The sequence below is a fragment of the Corvus hawaiiensis genome, chromosome 26 (genome assembly GCF_020740725.1).
Source record: "Corvus hawaiiensis isolate bCorHaw1 chromosome 26, bCorHaw1.pri.cur, whole genome shotgun sequence".
NCBI lineage: Eukaryota > Metazoa > Chordata > Aves > Passeriformes > Corvidae > Corvus > Corvus hawaiiensis.
In genome coordinates, this window is record NC_063238.1 from 24,080,233 (window position 1) to 24,098,768 (window position 18,536).

The 18,536-nt window shown below is 43.3% G+C and overlaps 1 protein-coding gene across 6 annotated transcripts in view; it reads left to right on the forward strand.

The window, feature by feature from the left end:
• The window catches only part of GRHL2 (grainyhead like transcription factor 2), a 67,783-nt gene extending 53,414 nt beyond the window's left edge, over positions 1 to 14,369 (forward strand). For all 6 annotated transcript variants that reach the window (XM_048286898.1, XM_048286900.1, XM_048286901.1 and 3 more), the window contains 3 exons: positions 2,391 to 2,476; positions 10,055 to 10,119; positions 11,336 to 14,369. In XM_048286898.1, coding sequence (XP_048142855.1) covers positions 2,391 to 2,476; positions 10,055 to 10,119; positions 11,336 to 11,450 — 266 coding nt within the window. In that variant the 3' untranslated portion in view covers positions 11,451 to 14,369. The remainder of the gene's footprint in view (positions 1 to 2,390; positions 2,477 to 10,054; positions 10,120 to 11,335) is intronic.
• Positions 14,370 to 18,536: the final 4,167 nt, after the last annotated feature.

An 18,536-nucleotide genomic window follows, 5' to 3' on the forward strand; every position in this document is an offset into this window, starting at 1 on the left:
CTTGTTCCCCTCCAAACCTTGTAATTGGTACTATTAGACCGAGCCCATCTAGATGCTATGAATGTGGTGACAGTAGGATCAGAGGACATAACTAAGAGTTGTGTTACATGGTCACAGTCATTCAGTGGCAGTGCTGCTGCTGAGCCAGTGGAGCCTTTGCAGCCCCTTTCCCTCCTCTCTGGCTGTGCCTCCCGCTGCAGCTGCCTCTCTGCTGCTCTGCCAGCACGAAGGCTTGGGGGGCTGCATTGTGCGCTGAGGCAGGATCTGGTCTGTTTGAAGAGTAACTCAAAAAAAGGGTTTTTTCACTCACATCTGCTGTTTGAGAGAGTTCATCACCCAGGAAAGTTCACTGAGATGAGCCAGAGTAAGAGAGCATAAGGGCAGGGATGAGACAGGGGCTTCCTAAGGCATCACTGTCACCAGAAGTCATTTATGGAAAAGTACCCTACTGAATCAAAGCCAGGATTTTCATACCTGTTAGGGAAAAGAAAAACGCAACAACCGCGCATATGCTTATTAATCCTGCCTCTCTGTGTGCATAATAGTAATTCAAGTTCCCTGTTATCCTTGTAATAGATCCTTCATTCAGTATAATGTTGCCCGGCACACCAAGCACAACAGAGATTTAAAGCTCAGCACTGGGATTGTCTAGTGTCCCCAACTTTAACCTTGGACCAACTGATTTTTTTTTGCTCCTTTCAGATATGGTTGTAATTGTTAAGGCTGGCAGAGCTCCAGATGTTTGTAAAGCCAGGAGTTACAGGACAACCTGCTGGTCACGAGGAAAATAATTACTAAATTAATATGTGTTAGTACTGGTAAAATTAGCCCTTTGTGTAAGTGCTTGTTCATGCAGTTAAACATATCAGGCATGGTAAAATTTAACTCCTGGTGTGGAATTTTTTTTTCTTTTGTATTTTGACAGTTTAGGTTGTGACACAAAATTGTCTCAGCTTCTAAGTGCATTAAAAGGATGTTCTCAGGCTAGGCCCCAAAGAGTTGCTAAAATATGGGTGAAAAGGATGTAGCTCTGCATGCTGTGCTAGCAGTTTTGTGGCTTGTACTTCTGAATTGAAAATGCAAAAAGCCCAACATTGTCCTGCATGTTTGGTTTGTAGGCCAAGTCAGGGGACTGTACTACCCATTATTTTTTTTCCAGTCATTTCAAAACCTGAGCAAAGAAGCTACAATTGTGTGCAAATGGGCCTTAGTCCACCCTGCTACAGTCTTGGCCTGAGAATTAACTTCTAAGCAATTGCTTCTGTATGAAAAATACCGTCATATTTTTTGGTTCATCTGCATGCCATCTACTGAGTTACCTGGTGAAGATATCTTTTGGACCACAATAATATGCAGTTTCAAAAGATGCTCTTATCTGTCTACCAAAAAAAAAAAAAGGTGGTTACCAATGTAATTTGTCACACAGACATGACAGTGCATGTGTATTTGTGCCTCATGTGCAGCAGTGCTATTTGAAAAGGCAGTTTATTTAGGAAACAAAATAAATTGTAGAACATCATATTTAACCTGTTACTTATCAGTCATGTGAGATGATGCCTAAAACACTTTTTAGTGTCTATGCTTATATGGTTTGTAGCTGTCTGCTTTGCTTTTGCCATATTATAGCAGGTTTCCTCCTTTTACCTGTACAAGTGTGAAGAAAACAAAAGCTAGGGAGGGCAGGGCACTGCACCTGTGGACAACTAACAGCTAGCAGGGCATCCGAGGGAGGAAGAGGAACAGAAATGGCATTTGGATACCTAAGCATGCGGGCACACTGGTAAATGCCTTCCTGCCAGCTGTGCTCTTGAATGTCTCCACTGTAAAATCTCAAATTACTTTGAACTTATTTCTCCCAGTGTTTATTTTCTTACTGGTCAGGCCATTACCAGTCATCTGCATGGTAATGTCAGAGAGAACTATTTCTTTACGTTTTCTTTGATTTTGCTCTCAAAGGCACAGCTACAGGCAACCCAGACTTGCCTTTTGAATGTCCTTTCCCAGCCTTTTAGATGAAGCCTGGAGAGGTACAAGCCAAGACAGAGGTTTAAGAAGACCTAGCTTGTGTGTTTTGTCCTATGACCAAGGGACAGGGCCCCAGTGCTTTCTAGCTTCTTTCTGTAAATGGAGATTTAAATTCTGGAAGATAAAGATTCTTCACATTAGATTAAATTTGCTGAATTTTCAGTACTGTGTTTTCAGTGTGACTATGATGCATTGTCCATGTCTAGATCACTGATGATATTAAAGGTACATCTTTTTAAGTGCAAACCATCTTCATTTTATCTGTCATGGATTAATATTTGTTTTTCTATTCATTGTGGGGTATTTCTTCTGTGCAATTGACTGAACCTGCTCCAAGTTTGATTTTTTTTTTTTTTCTATTTCAGTGCTTTTGTATGTGAGGAAGGAGACAGATGAGGTGTTTGATGCTTTGATGCTGAAATCACCCACAGTAAAGGGGCTAATGGAAGCTGTAAGTATCCAATGTCCTCACATTGTTTGTCTTTCTTGGCAAGAAAATCTTGAGGCTTTCCATGTATTATTGAGATAAACTATAATATAAGATGAAGTTATTCTCAAGTGTATTTAAAGCATTTCTTAAAGGCTTTCTGGAGCGCAGCTCTGAAATGCTGGCATGTTCCTAATTCAGTGTTGTCAGCAGGTTACTGGGTTTAAACAGTGTCACAGAGCTGATTATTGGAGACCTGAGCCTTGAGGAATAGCAGTAGTTAACCAGTGTCAGGGAAGGAGAGAGGTGCAAGCTTTATTTTCTGAAATGCTTCTTTCTGAACTGATGGTTCAGAGCCTGTTGAATCTTTTCCTGTAATGCTTATCAATACCTTCCCATCCTGGTTTCCAAGAAGAGGCCCAAGGATGCACTGTTTCTGTGTGAATTTCATATGGCCTTTGTGCAATTGCTGTTCAGCGTGTAAGAGGCAGGTGCTGAGCCAGTGCAGCCTTGTCATTCATACATCATCTCAAATTCCTTCTCTAGCTGTCACTTACAGTGTGACCTACCTACCAGTTGCCTCTTTGCTGCTTCTTTGAGTGGAGTTTTTACTTGTTACCCATTAGAAGTCATCATAAGAGTTCCTGTTTTCATGTTTAATCCTGTTTATATGAGCTGATGACTCGTGAAATTTGGTAAGGGAAGAGTTAAGAAATAATCACGTTACTCACTGCTTTAGTGGGGGAATGTGAGACTGACATGTGGGATGCTGAGTTGATTTCCAGCCTTGTTTACATGTAGGGGAGAAGATGGAAATGGATGAAAGTGCCCCTGGAGAACTCAGCCAAGTGCTAGAAGTGTGTATATTCATACTCTCTTAAAACTGTCACAGTATCTTGTTGCATGTACTGAATACTTTTAATGCAGTAAAGATTGAGTTATTTGGTCAATATTTGGCCAGTAGCAGAAGGCAGAGAAAGATTTGTGGGTTAGTGAAGTTGTTTAAAGCAGCTGTTTAGATGAGGGTATCTCTGAGGAGAGTCACGGCTAAGGATGTCCTAACTGTGCTTCTGCCAGTGCTGTTTGTTAGCTGTGACTGCAGCTCAGTCGTTAGGCAGAGCACATGCATAACAAAAACCAGGCTTTGCTTGAAGAGGCTGCAGTCTGATTCATGGTAAGCTGCAACATGATTTCATCTTGTCTTTGCATGGAAGTTAAAAGTATGTTATAATCCTTCTGTAACTGTTCAAGCTAGCATGAATATATTATCTCCAGTAGTCAGTGCCACTCCATGCCTGTTCTCCAGCTCCCATGTAGCAAAAACAAAGCTGGTGCAGAAGCAGGAAAGGTTTCTGCATACCTCAGTCAGTGCAGCTGCTGACTCACTGGCATGTTTTCGGCACCAGAGAAATCTAATCTGTTGTAAAATGTCCCAGTTCACTGGAAGGAACACATTCAGAAAATTTTAATTCTCTTTGGTAGGATATTGTGGGTAAAACAATGCCAAAAATCTGTCAAAGTGCATATTCTTAAATATTCACTCTACAGTCATTGCAGCAAATCATATAATTTTGTAATTGTGCATATCCTGAATGCTCTGTTCTAGTCTCAGTATTAAGAATTTAGGAACTGAGCCTCTGAGTATTACAGAGCCCCACATCTGAAAGAGAGCTCCAGTGATCCTCAGTCATACCCTCCTTCTCTGTTTATGGATTTTACTTTTTTTTTCTTTTCCTTAGTCACTATTCCTGGTCTTTGACTTTTTCCTAACTCTGTTATTAATTATATGGTTTTCTTGGATCCTATATTTATTTTATTCTCACATATACCCCCATTCCAATTAGATTCCTTCTCAGATATCTTTCTTTTGGCAAATATCTAGTGGTCTTGGGTTTCAGAAATACAGAGTGTCTCAGGAAGTGATGCAGATGTTTGGTTTTCACTAGTCAGTCTTGATCAACAGAAAATAGCAAAGCAATTGCCCATCACAAAACATCACACATATGTGGTGACTGACCAGCTCTACATCCTGCTTTCAGCCTGATCCAAAGTCAGGATAACTGTGGATCTCAGTAGGTACTCAGTCTTATATTGTGCAAAATTACATATTTGTGCAAATTACAGAAGGCAGTTAAAATTGGGAAATTCAAGCATCTTCCAAAGTCTTTCTATAATTAAAAGCTCAGTTCAATAGAGCTAGCTTAAACTATTAGATACCTCCTTATATATGTGGTCTTCCAGCCAGTGTAGGGCAACAGACTAGACCATGTCATAGAACTAAACTGGCTAAGATGGTTTCCTACATGCTTTGACCCACCCAGATATTGCTCTTTCTGGCTTCCTGACTCCAACAGAGGGCATTTCTGGTGGCTTGTTCAATCAGACAAACTTGCCATGCCAGGGGACTGCAGCTCAAAGGGACACCCAGAGATCTATTTCAGTGCCATTCTGAAGGCTGTCGCACTGCTTTGGGGATCTTAACAGAAAGAAATCTCTGCTTAGAAGATTGACAAATGGACAGTGGAGGTGATAAGGAAAAATATTTCTCCATATAAAGATACCTTTTTAAAATTTAATGTAGCCTGCTTGGGTTCAGGTGAGAAATCGTGTTGTTTTGTATGGAAGTTGGCATTAAGTGGTGTTCCCCCTGCCTGGCAGCAAACACCCTGAGAAGAGGGTGTTAAGTGAGATGCCCTAGCAGATGCTTGCTCTCTCCTTTCTCTAGTTCTGCAGCAGAACTTAGCACATTTGTACTGGAGACTGTGAGGGGGAGGCTCTCCCATACCCCCACTTTGAGCCTTGTTTCCACAGCTTGCTGTTTGGTATAATTGGTTGAATCCCAGGGGTTCCTGAGAAATGTGCTTATTCAGTCAGCTGGAAGTCTTTCGCAAAGCTCACTAATCCCTGCATGTTATATAAATCCTACACCTGTCATAGGCAGTGTGACAGGCAAGGCTTTCTCAGCCCGAACTCTCATAGTTTATGTAGGAAGTGATGTCCCAGAGTCCCAAACTGCTTTGAGCAACATTTGGAATGCATGAGTGTTAGGTATGCCAAATATCCTAGGGAAGATTTATGCTGGAATGTGCAGAATGCTGTATATTAGCTGCTATTAAGCCTCCTTGGCAAGAAATGTTTTGCTCAGCTTGTTTATTTGCATGGAGTCAGTGAAAAGTGTCTTCAAGTGCTGATCTTTACAATTTCACTAGGATTCAGAGTTAACAACCCAGAGAGAAAGATCGTTTCCTCATGTTCACACAGTTGTGACACTTTCTGCAGTTTCAGGTTGCCAGTTTTTCTCCAATGCCTGTTACAAAGGATTTTTTCAACTGAGCCATTGAAACAGAGCCATTTTTATTATTGTTTTACATGAAAAATTTAGGGGTACAACAGAAGCACAGATACAAAAATTCAACACCAGATTGTTTATCTGATGTCATTCTGTTCATGATAAGCAAAGCCAGAGGATAATAAAGAGTAAAGAACAGTGAAACATGCTGGTGCAAGAGAAACTGAAGTAGCAAGTATCACCCAAATTTAGTTTGTATTTTGTTCTCTGCTAGGTGTAAAACTTCAGGAGTGGATGGGTCTATTGTACCTCATCAGTTATTCCCCCTTCTGTTAGCCACAGATGCATGCTAGCAGTCAGAGGAAACTCTTTTCAGTGTAAAAGAAGTTTTATTGGTTCTTGAGAATCTTGGCATTATGCTATAGAATGCCTGTCAAGCTGATACCCTTGTGCATCATTAAGGATACTTTTTAAGTACAAAATTGCTTCTTGGCTAAGATGACAATTATACTATTATAGGTGATGTAGACAAGTATAGGCTAATTAATTCTTTCTTTCAGAGAATCTTGGCTGTCTGGATGGGAGCCATGCTTGGTGTTGAACCTGTGGCTCCTTGAATCTGTCCTCGATGCTGAGTTTATCCATTCCATTTTCTATGTCATGATAATTGCTTTAATGTACTTCTCTAAAATACCTTTTCTCAACTGAAGTCTGAACGCAAACACAAAGAAAGGATTTTACAGTGACTGATGTTTGCCAGTCTTTAAATGGATTTTTAATTGGGCATTTCAGTTCTCTAATGCAGAAGATAAGTAGTCAGCTATTTAGCTGCAACTTCATTTCACCTGGGAAGAGCTGAAAACTTACTTTGCTTGGCAGTAGAGTACCACAGAACATTAATCACTGAGGAAAAAAAAAAAGTAATTTTTCTGTAACTATTTTGCCTTTTGGGACAATCCTCTTCTAAAATGTGAACTGTGAGACCTGTTCCCTCAAAGAAGAGTCATAATTTGGAAAGCAAACCTGGCTCAGATGAAGGGCCCAGGGACACCATAAGCACACCACATATTCACTGCAGATTAGACATCCAAAAAAGTAATATACTGCTGCAAAGCAATGCCAAAGCATCCCAATGAAGTACATGTTGGCATGGGTAATTTGTCAGCTAAGTAGTTCTTCCTTCTAAAGTTTTACTGTATTTTCTGCTTTATTGTTTTAGTAACTGACAAGAAGTTTATTTTACAAGTCCTTTACCTTGATGACACACTTCTCTGTTACATCTCATCTTGTTACCTATACACTCAGATGATGTTTTGTGAGCCAAATAGTGTTTTCATTTTGCCACCCTAGTAACTAGACTGAATTACCCTCCCAACAATACAGAAGCTTCTTAGTCCTGTGTGCAGGATGTTGGTAGCCCTTCCACAATAAAAGGTATCTTGACAAAAATTTCAGACAAAAATACCACCATGGAGAGTCCTGTTAGCTTAACAAACCTTGAAATGTCTTTGAAAAATAGAAATGCGCATGTTTTTGTTGTTCCGTTGGTCCGTCAGCTCCTGTTGGGTTGCCATGTGTCTGCCTTCTGCCTGGTGGGAGAAGCCTTTGCTTCCATGAGCCCAGAAAATCAGATTAAGAAACAACAGAAAGATCAGATTGAAATTCCCTGAATTTCAGGTAAAATCTGAAGCTGGGAAGAGCATTGACTCCTTGAACAGAGTGCTAGGAGATGCTGGGGCAATTCTGATGACTCGCACCCTATAAAAACTATAGCGTCCTTTTGGGGCCCTCCCCCTGCCATGTGGCCCTGGGAGAGGGGCCCTGGGGGGGAGACACGGGGTTTCCCTGCCCCTGGTCAGCCTCATTCCCCATTGGTTGTTTTGTGTTCCCCTGCACGGGCAAGGACCCTCGGGTCCCATGTTTGCCTCAGTTCCTTGGCAGAGCCCCGGCCATGCGGCTGGAGAAATAAACATCTCTGAAACATCTACCAAGAATCGGTCCATATATATTTCTTTCCACCGGCCTCTTTGTCTGATACATCGTGTTGCAGTTTCCCCGCTGTAACAAATGGTTGATAATGCAGGCAGAATGATCCCCAATCCCTAAGGACAGTGACTGATTTGTGAGTAAACTCTGGATTCCTCTTCTTGTTTTGTTTTGCTGTTCCATCTCTAAATTATGGAGGAACCATGGAAAGACTCTTGGCTCTCCGAGCCACATACGGACATTTATCTTAAACTTGAAAAGATTCTTGAACAACGATTTGTAAATTTTAGCTTATTTCAAGCTCAAAAGGAACTGAAACATTTCCTTTCCTGGTTGTTTAAGAACTTTTTCTACGTTTCTTGGGATTTAATTCTTACCAAAGACTTTTGGAAGACCGTTTGGACACAGTTAATTTCTGAGTCAAAATATATGCCAATGGAAGAATATTTTCGTGAATATTATTTAATTACCGAGACTGTTGAGCAATGTCAGCTGTGTCTTGGCGAAGGGAAGCGTGCCTCAGAGTCCGTGCGGCCCAGGCCACGTGGACTGAGCCCTCTCCGAGCAGCAGCGAGGCAGTTCCCGCGTGCGGGCGGAGCGGTGCGAGCTGCAGTGTCGGCAGCAGAGCGAGGCGTGGCAGGAGCGGCGTGACCCGGCGGTGCCCACCCGGCCCCGCACAGCGCGTGGTGGAGCGAGCCCCATGAACGCCCGACCGAGAGGGGCGATGCGCGGGCGGCGGCTGGCGGCAGAGGCGGTGGAGCGGAGCCGCGCCCAGCTGAAACGCGCTGGAGCAGGGCACGGGGGGCTGCCGCTCGGGGGCCCGGCCGAGACGTGGGTGCAGCGCCAGGCAGTGGCAGCGCAGCTGAGAGCAGAAGCGGCAGCGCGTGGGGAGCTGAGCGGCGCAGCCCGGCCCGGCCCACACAGCCCCGAATGCGACCCTGGGAAGAGCATGCAGGCACGAGCAGCCCCGACAGCTCCGGCAGCACTGACAACCCTGGCAGTTTCAACACGGGAGCAAGCGAAAGTGAAAGAGAAAATAAAAATGCAGTGAGACAGAAAACAGCAGCCACTCAGAAAAAGGAAAAAATCACCATAGCTAAGGTTTTAGGAATAGTAAAATGGTATAATGTTAAACAAAATTATGGATTCATAACAAGATGTGACAACCAAGAAGACATATTTGTTCATAGAACTGCTATTAAAAAGAATAACCCTAAAAATTACCTGCAAAGTGTAGGAGATGGGGAAGTTGTACAATTTGATATAGTGCAAGGAAAGAAGGGTTTACAAGCAGCAAATGTTACTGGGCCTGGGGGTATTCCAGTCAAAGGCAGCGTTTATGCACAAAATTATAAACAATATCCATCCCAGCAACTTCCCTACCCACAATCTACTTTCCCCTTTCACCCTATACCCAATATGAACCCTTTCCTAAGTGTACCCCATCCCCAGTTTATTCCTAATCCGTTTTTCACCCCATGGCTTCCCTATACAATTCCCTTTCCCTACAACTCCTCTCCAATGCCAAAGGGGGAATGAAGAGGGGGAGGGAAGAAATTACTATTGTTGTTTAGAGTTCCAACAGGTACAAATGGAAGAAACCCTCTCCTGCCTCAGTTTCCCCACAAAGCATGCCTGGAGAGTCCTGTTTCCCTTCTGTCAGCCTTAAGATGTTCCAGAGAATCTGTTTGGACATCTAAAGACTCAGGAGGGTGGCTTGTTTTGTTTTGAAACTGTCCTTGTTATCTCATGTTTATCCAGTTGTTTTCAATGTTAAGTTTCAAATCTCTTTTGTTAAAAATAAACGGGTGAAATGTTGGGGCCCTCCCCCTGCCATGTGGTCCTGGGAGAGGGGCCCCGGGGGGGAGGCAGGGGGTTTCCCTGCCCCTGGTCAGCCTCGTTCCCCAGTGGTTGTTTTGTGTTCCCCCGTGGACAAGGACCCTCGGGTCCCGTGATTGAGCAGTTCCTCGGCAGAACCCGGCCATGCGGCTGGAGAAATAAACATCTCTGAAACATCTATCAAGAATCGGTCCATAGATATTTCTTTCCCATGGGCCTCGTTGTCTGATACACGTGTTGCAGTTTCCCCGCTGTAACAGTGTCCGAGTTTCTGGATGGAGACAATTGTGGGTTTTGATTAAGCTGTTCAGGATTATTTCTCCCTAAGTCATCCTTAAATGAAAACATGATATGGTTGTGACTGACTTCCCTGTATAGCTATCCTGTTAAAGTTCGTAGAGATTTTGTTTTAATGTCTTATGTAAGGTAAGAGGTGATAATTTTATATTTCTCATTCATTTTTAGTGATATTTCTTTTATTATTTCAGATCTCTGAGAAATATGGGCTGCCAGTTGAAAAGATTGCAAAACTTTATAAGAAGAGCAAAAAGGGGTAAGTTAGTTAACTAACTAAGGATCTATTGCAGAATCCTTTAGAAGTACTCAGAGATACCAGTCACACTTGGGGCCTCATGATGCTGGGCAACATAAACTCTTTCAGAAGACATACCCATGTGCTTGAACTCTTCATGTCTGTGGAGACTGTAGGCAATGGCAGAGGAGGAAACATGGATCTCCAGTCTGTGTCTGACATAAGTGTTCATAAGCTTACTGTGAAGAAAGGCTTTGTGGATATGTGGATAAAGTCTGTTTTGTAGACAATATGCTTAATAACATTGTGGAGGGCCAGCATGGGAGATGCTGCCTTTGCTGTCAATGCAGTGTGGAGTTTTCCTGCAGTGTTAGGAAGTAGGCCACTGTCCTATTCTGAAAGACAGGCAGGCAATGTTTGCTGCAGGGGTTTCAGCTGAGTAAATTTAGACATGAATGTCACAGCTGGACTTTTAGAATAGCTAGGCTACTGCTTCTTGCCATAAAACTAAATCTCTCCACCTCAGCTTTTTTTTTAGTTCTATTCAACCACAATATTGTAGTGATATAATTTAAACCAATCATTTATTTTCAGCTGTAACTCTAGCTTAGGGCATTGTTGTGTCTGGGGATTTCTTTAGCTTTTGAGAAGACAGGTGAAATTTCTCATGTTTTGCTTCTTTCTAAGTGACAGACAAAACACTTGGAGGTAAAGAGTGAGGAAAACACTCATATACACTTCTAATAATCATTGTTGATAGTCTCACATCCAAGTGAGTTCTAAGTCTGTGAGCTGTGTGCAAAGCACAAATTACACTGCTTCCCTGTGTTAGCAACTCACACCACAGAGGTGCAGCAGCTCACATGGTGTGCCTGAGGAGTAGCATGGAGGTGTCTCTGTGGGAGCCAACGCCAGGCATGGGAAGCACCAGCTAGCTGTGTCTGCCAGGGATCTGAAGTGCAGCTCAGCTGTAGGTAGCCCAAGTGTGTTAACATCCCAGCACTGGCGTCTCCACCTCAGCTACTCTGGCAAGGAGCAGCCTCTAATCCAAAGGCTGTAAGGGACTACAGGGTAGATCGTGATGATAACTCCCACTAGTGATGCTGTATTGGCCTGTGCTGGAGTCTGGTTTTGTGTTGTAGAGAAGTGAGTACATGTGGCAGAGTGCACAGCTTTCCCTTTCAGTACATAAAAACATATGGTACATAAAAACATTGATTTCTGCCTTTGTCACCAGTATCCTGGTAAACATGGATGACAACATTATTGAGCACTACTCCAACGAGGACACGTTCATCCTGCACATGGAGAACATGGTTGAAGGCTTCAAGATCACACTGACAGAGATCTAGCCTCAGGCAGAGCCTTTTTGTAAGGAACCACAGCATTTCATTCTTCTTGGAAAGCAGAAGATTCCCCGTGAACTTGACAGATGTTGATCAGAGAAACTGTTACAAGACTGCATTGAAAATATTGTCCATTCTGCACATGTGCACCCACTGCATACAGACTTGGGTTTGTCAAGCACAAGGCCACTCACATTAACCTGGTCCCTTATTTATTGTTCCCTACTCTCTAGTGTACAAGCAGTTACCAACCCCCAGATTTGTAACCAGATGACCCACTGCAAATGTGAAATGCAGCATTTTAATCCATACTTCAGTGTGGATAAGCTCATTCTAAAACATGTTAAGTAACTATGCTGGTCTAGTTTCAGAAATCTGGTATAAATCACTTTACCAGTAGTTGTCTCCGTCATTGCTAAAAATCTGTTGCAGTGCTAAAGATGGGGAAAGTGGCTGACAGTTCACTTGCTCAGATTGATCCATATCTCTCTATACTGTACAGTCTTGCCAAATACCTCTGGTAGTTCTCAGCACGTAGCAATGAGGACTTGTAAGTAAGGCATTCAGCTACAAATGTCACTTGTAAGTAAATGGTAAAGAAACCATTTTAACCTTGTATATAATGTTTATAATATGCAATAATATATTTTAACTACTGTATGTGGGCATGTTTACTGCCTCTATGTTTTTGTATGTATTTGGTTTAGGGTTTAATAGAATCTTTCCTAGAGGAGTAAATCGCTGCAATCTGTTAAGGAGTGTATACTGAGAAGCTGATAACTGAATCTGTACTCATATGCTCCATCCTCACTTACACAGTTATATATTGAAATATTAGAGCAGACTCTGCTACCAGGGGTTGGATGCTCTGGTACAATGGGGCCCACCTTAGGTGCCCAAGTCCCAGCTGTAGATACCTGAGTGTCCCATGCAGCCGTAACAAAATTCAAGAGACACCGTGTGTCTGCTGCCTGGTTTGCCTAGAGGTACAGAAAGGAATTCTTCCTGGTCGTCTTCCTTTGATGAAGTGGAGGCTCTTAAAGTGTCCTTTTCTCAAACCTGTGGTGGGAAGGTTCTTTCCGCAGCAGCCGGTACATCAAAGCATTTCTCTAGACTGTAAGAAACAGGACTTCAAACTCTTCCTCTTAAGTGTACTTGCTCTTGTATTTCCATTGAATGATTCTGTTGTGATTCCTAGGACACTAGGACATAGAAGCCTGGGCTTGGTATAAATAGTTTATCAAAACTGGAACAATTTTTCCAGTGGAGAGTAAGTATCCGACAACTGAGGTGTGGAGATAGGTCTCTCTCTCAAGGGCTGCATCTGAATCCAAGTTGAACTGCATGGTTATTCCATCAGATTCCACGCCTGCCTTATGAATTCTGTGAAGAAATAAAGTTGTGCAGGCTAAAATCATACCAGGAAAGGGGTTAAAGGCCTGAATGTCCCTATGACATCCAAACCCAGCACCTCTCTCTCTCCGTTCCAGCTCCTCTGCCTATTGTAAAGAGCTCCTCATGCAGCATATAATTCCATGAGTTTCAGCTGCATTTTTTTCTCTATGCACTATACATGGATCCTGTGTGACAGACAGAAGTGTGGGTCCTTTCCTACATGCAGCTTTTAGAATTTATTCTTTTCCTTCTGAAACCTTTTCTCCTTTAGAACCTTTATTTTTAGGTGGTTAATGGCAGAAAGAAACACTGCCTAGTATAACAGGGCTCACGTAGTGTTTTGAGCTGTGTGGAGGTATTTACATTCAAGCAAAGTAGCTGGGGTAACTGACCAGTCTGATTTGGCCATATCTGCATGAATTATCCTGCAAGTTCTTGCACACTTCCTTAACTTCAAGTAGCATCCCATTAAAATCTCTACTTCTGTTAGAAATGTTAGATACATGTCAAGGTTTCTGTGGGACCAGAAACTATAAAAGGTTCAGGCTGGTAGTGTCAGGGCTAGCATCCAGAATCCACATATGCCTGTAGAGCAAAGTGTGTATCCTGTCTTTCTCCTGCCCTTTTCTTTTGGTATGCACTCTTTCTCCTGATGCAGAATTCTGTAGTAATGTCCTTAACTTTATATAAAAATGCACTCCAGAAAAATGCTCTTGCTACCCTGCTCAAGAGCAAACATCCTGGGAATACAAGAGATTTAAGATTGTTCCATTTGTTTCTACTTGGCTCAGACTGAGATGAAAAGTCTATGCTGATTTATCCCAGATACTTTTTTCCTAAAGGAAAAAAAGAGGACAGTTTGGACAGGAGGCATTAGGAACTGGGACCAGCATGCAGGACTGCTGAGCAATACTGTTAGTTCTTGTATTTCTATGTTGGTGTTTAGAATCCTCAGAATATCAGCTAGGATCTCTCAGCTGGTCAAGATGTCTGGGCAGAAGCTGCAGGTTAAGCGTAGGAGTAAATGTATGCAGGAGTTGAGCCTTGGTTCTGCCCCCAACAAGCCTGCTGTCCAAGGGAATGCCTGGGGCTGGCCTGGGTTGGAATGTGCTGTGTTATGAAAGGACAGTGAGAATTCAGGCATCACAGAGAAGGACAGGCTGTCCTGGCAGCACCAGCACTCAGGTTAATGGGATGTTGTTGTCTTACACTTGGGTGGAGATGAGCTGAGATCGGTTGGGTGCTGCAGCATCCTCTGATGAGGAGCAGTGCAGGATCAGTGAGAAGTGCAATGCTCCAGGAATACTGGGGCTTAAGGAACTATCTTTCCATTGTCATTTTAGCAGCTTTCAGTCAGCCACTATCCAGAGAAGGAAAGTTGCTTCCAAGATTAACTGAAAGCTATTCTAAATACATTTTAAAGTGTGCAAATTCCTGATAGTAGAAAGCTGATACTCCTGACTTTAGTTCCTTCTTACAGTCTCAATGAAGTTATCAGGAAGGCAACTAGATTGGTGGTAAGATTATTTTAAAACAGCAACTAGAGCTAGATAAGAATGATCACCCTTAACTTTGTCTGCCAGGGTCTGAGGGCTTTGTTTCTATGTCACTAAGACATTAGAAAGAGTATCCATACTGCACCCCTCCAGCTGTAGTTAATAGCATCAGCTGCTGGAGGAGCACTGAACCTTGGATGCTCTCAAGGTTCACGTTGTTGGTCCAAATCAGCCCATCAGAGTGGTGGGAAAGGGGCAGTATGAGTAATGCAAACTTCTGAAGCAGTGACTACCTTGTGCCCTGCTTGACTCAGATGTCCTGAGGAGTACATAGTGCTTACATGTATATTGTTTAAAATATACATGTTGCTTTTGTATGATAAAAATTATTGGTTAATGCTGGATTTTCCAAATGTTATGAGTTAAGTGGAAGTAAGATTTGGATACTGTTCAGCAGGGGACAGGAATATCTGCCTTGCCTCCTTTTGTCTCTTTGTGGCACTGCTGTGGTTGTTTATTTAAAGGAACAAAATTCTCATTTCCTCTTCTTCTTCAAGACAGCAGTCTTGAATCTTAACTAGTGCAGCCTGAAGAGTGGCTTGCTGCTCAGTGCATTTTCCCTATGAAGAGTTACAGCAGTGCAGTGTCTGTAGATGTTGTGTTTTCAAAGACTCTGATAGACATGTACAAAAGGAGATCAGTCTTCTAATTTTGGTTCCTGCTGCAGATTTGGCACTTCATCCATCCATTTGATGTTTTATTATGAAACCCTATTCAAATTCTCAAAATCTAGTTCTTTCTCACGGTCAGGTGCTGATATCTCCAAAATAAAGTGCATCCTTTGAGTAAAGCTTTGTGGATGTATGGCGATATCCCCATCAAGACATTTTAGAGGATTTCTACTACTGAGTGTAAACTACAAAGAAAAGAATGTTTTCTTCCTGTGTGTCCTCTCTCACAAACATTTTGGTCAATGGAATTCAAAGATCAAATATCTTTCTTATATATTTTTCTCTTTCATTTTATGAATTGTTTAAATATAAATTAATTCAAACAGTAAAATCTAAACTCTCTAGCTGTCAGAGATGCTGTATATAGATTGAAATGGAACTGGAAAGGAGTATCTTACGACTTATAAAATGTAAAGCTTATTAAATGTTTATATGCTCTTCCATTTCCTATTAATTGAGACAAGATACAAACAAGAATGTTTGTGCCAAAGATTGTGACAAGCCTTCTTTCTGGCAAACAAGGAAACTATGTATAAATAGTGTGCTTTTATATTAAGAATATAGCTCATGTAACTTAATAGTGTTGCAACTGGGAGAGGGGTTTGATAAGCTGTAAATACAGTTATTTTATTTTTTGTACATTTTTAAGAAGGAAAAAAATAAATATTCCTATGTATGAGATAATATTTCTGTTGCTGTGGTGTGTGTCACTACATCTCTCCAGGAGAGACAGTATCAGTATGTGAAAATACCTGAAGGAGGGTGCAGAGAGGATGGAGTCAGGCTCTTCTAAATGGTGCCAATGACAGGACCAGAGGCAAGTGGACACACGCTAAAATACAGGAGGTTCCCTCTGAAATCAGGGACTGATTGTGTGTGTGCGTGACTAAGCCCTGGAGAAGGTTGCCCAGAGAGGTTGTAGAGTCTCTATCCCTGTAGGTATTTAAAAGCTGCCTTGACATGGTCCTGGACAACCAACTCTCACTTGCCCTTCTAGAGCAGGGGGGTTGGACCAGATGAACTACAGAAATCCCTTCCAAGCCCAACTATTCTGTGGTTCTGTGACTTGTTGGAGTGTCCTGGGAACCTGGCTGGAGGCACTGACACTAACATCTTTGTGACTCCTGGGCACCTGGGATGAGATCCTTACTGTGTCTACTCCAAAAGCACTGAAGCATATCTGGGCACACATCTTGCAGTAAAACATTTTCATCAAACATTTTATTCTCCACCAGTTGAGTCTGGCTTTTCAAACAAGAATTCAGGAGGTGAGAACATCTAAGTAGGTGGGAAATTGCTTGGGAAAGCATTTGCCTCAGGAAAGGGTGATGCCCCAAGCAGTAGTAGGACAGCCCTGTCTTAGAGTGGGGTGGAGGAGTTCAGTGCTCTGGATGAGCAGTGCAGGGTGAGCCAAGATCAGCTCCCATGAAGCTCTTTAAGGTAATCACGTTTCCTGGGCACTGCCTGTGATAGATGTTTAATTATGTTTTACAGGAAGTAGTTTTACTGAGTGGCTCTTAAAATGCAAATGCTTGAAAGCTGCGTGGTTGGCAGTGCTCCATCTGCGAGGCCATGGAGGGGTGAGGAGTGTGTCAGCTGATGGGAACCACTGCACCCACTGCATGCTCAAGGGTTGGACTGTGTCTGGCATGGCTGAGACGGGGTTTAGCAAGGTGACTCAGGTCACCTTGATTAATGGTCTTTAAGAAGAACTGACCCCCTCTGAGGAGCAGGGAGCAAAACACTCCACCTCTAGCTCCTGACTGAAACTTTAGGGGACTCACTGGAGCAGCAAAGCTGTGGTTTTCAGCACCTTCCCAGTCTCTTGGCTCAATTTGTGCTGCAGAAAACAGTGATAGATTCTGGAGCATGCTATTTCCTAGATGGGGCCATGAGCTGCAGATCTCAGGTTCCTTCCTCCCTGAAGTGGTGGGAGGTCCAGTCTGGGATCGTGGGAGTGCACCATGTGCTACAGTGCCTGGATCAGAAGTTTTGCACAGCAAGATGCAGAGATGCATGGGACAGCACAGGCGGTAAGTGGAGGATTTTAGCACCCTGTACAAATAAACACCTCCTTACAGCCCTGTCTTTGTATGCTAAATCGTATGATGGCCCTAAGGGGAGGGTGTCCTGGGGTGATGTTATGAAGTTGCTTTATTCCTTAACCATCCCCTCAATGCCCCAGGACGCTGTGCCTCTAAGATGGACCCGGGGGATGGGGCCGGAGCCACGGACCGGAGGGGGCGGTTGAACGGTTCGGCCCAACGGCTGCAGGGGCTCGGCAGGGCTCGGGAGGGAGTGTGCTGGGAGCACTGTGCTGCTTTTTGGGTTCCTTTGTGTTCCAGCTAGCTGGGAAAGGGTTCTATTGGGGTTCTTTTCTTGTTCTTTTTTCCCTTTCCTTCCCCTTGCCTCACTGCCTCCCTGCCTCCCTTCCCTCCTCGCCGGTCTGGGGAGCCTGCGGGGGTGGCCCCGGCTGGTCCAAGCCCGCCTGTCTGTTCCCTCTCCGGGAATTTGTTATATTTTGAGGAGGTTTTTTTTATCCTGTTCTACCCTGTTTTATTCATGTGTTAATAAAGAGTTTGGTTTCTTTTTCCCACTGTCACTCCTTGTGACCCATTTGTCTCATTGACGGAGGAGAAGGGGAGGATCACTCATTCCGGAGTGTTTCCTCCTGAAGTTTTGTCTCAAAAGCCGAGACATAAATGTGGTGCCCCAATATGGGGCTCGATCCCACAACTCAGAGATTAAGGGTCTCATGCTGTACCGACTGAGCTAGCCAGGACAGAGGGTGAGAAGAATGTCCATCACAGGAGCCTGGCACACTGGAAGCTTCTGTAAGAAAGCCAGTTTAAAGTTGCACTGAGCACAGGAGATACCTGGTAACTGATGCTTCATTCAGGCTCCAGCCTGTCTCAAGTTTATATTATTAATATGCAGTTCCACAAATAGGTGCTTTTTTTTTTATCTCAAAAGGAAATAGGCACTGGTTTCTGTTACCTTCCAGTAGGATTTAAACTACTTTTTGCACTCTGCTAATCCCAGCACCAAATTTAACCTAGGTAAAAATTTGAGGAGCTTAAGGAGCATGCACAGAAGCATCAGGCAGCCCCCTTCAGAGCCTGTGTGAGGCTGGCAGAGTCCCTGCTGTGACAAGCTCTGCTGCCGACTCATCAGCCACATCTCAGAGCGACTAACCACAGCTACCACCCTGCCAGCCTATGCTCCCTCGCCACATCCTGCTCCCTTGATGTTATGATAGTCATTAGGAGATAAAAAATCCCCTAAACCTGGAGAGGGATTTATCTATAGCAGAGAAAGTTGCTGTCAGTCAGCTAAGCTGGCCTTTCCAGCTTCAGGTGATCAGGTCTCTCAGCCTTGTGCTGTCCTTCCTTTGCTTTTATACCCTACTCCTTGCCCAGCTGCTGGCTTTAGCTGCTGGAGGAAAAACTGCATTAGCAGTGGAGTGCCCA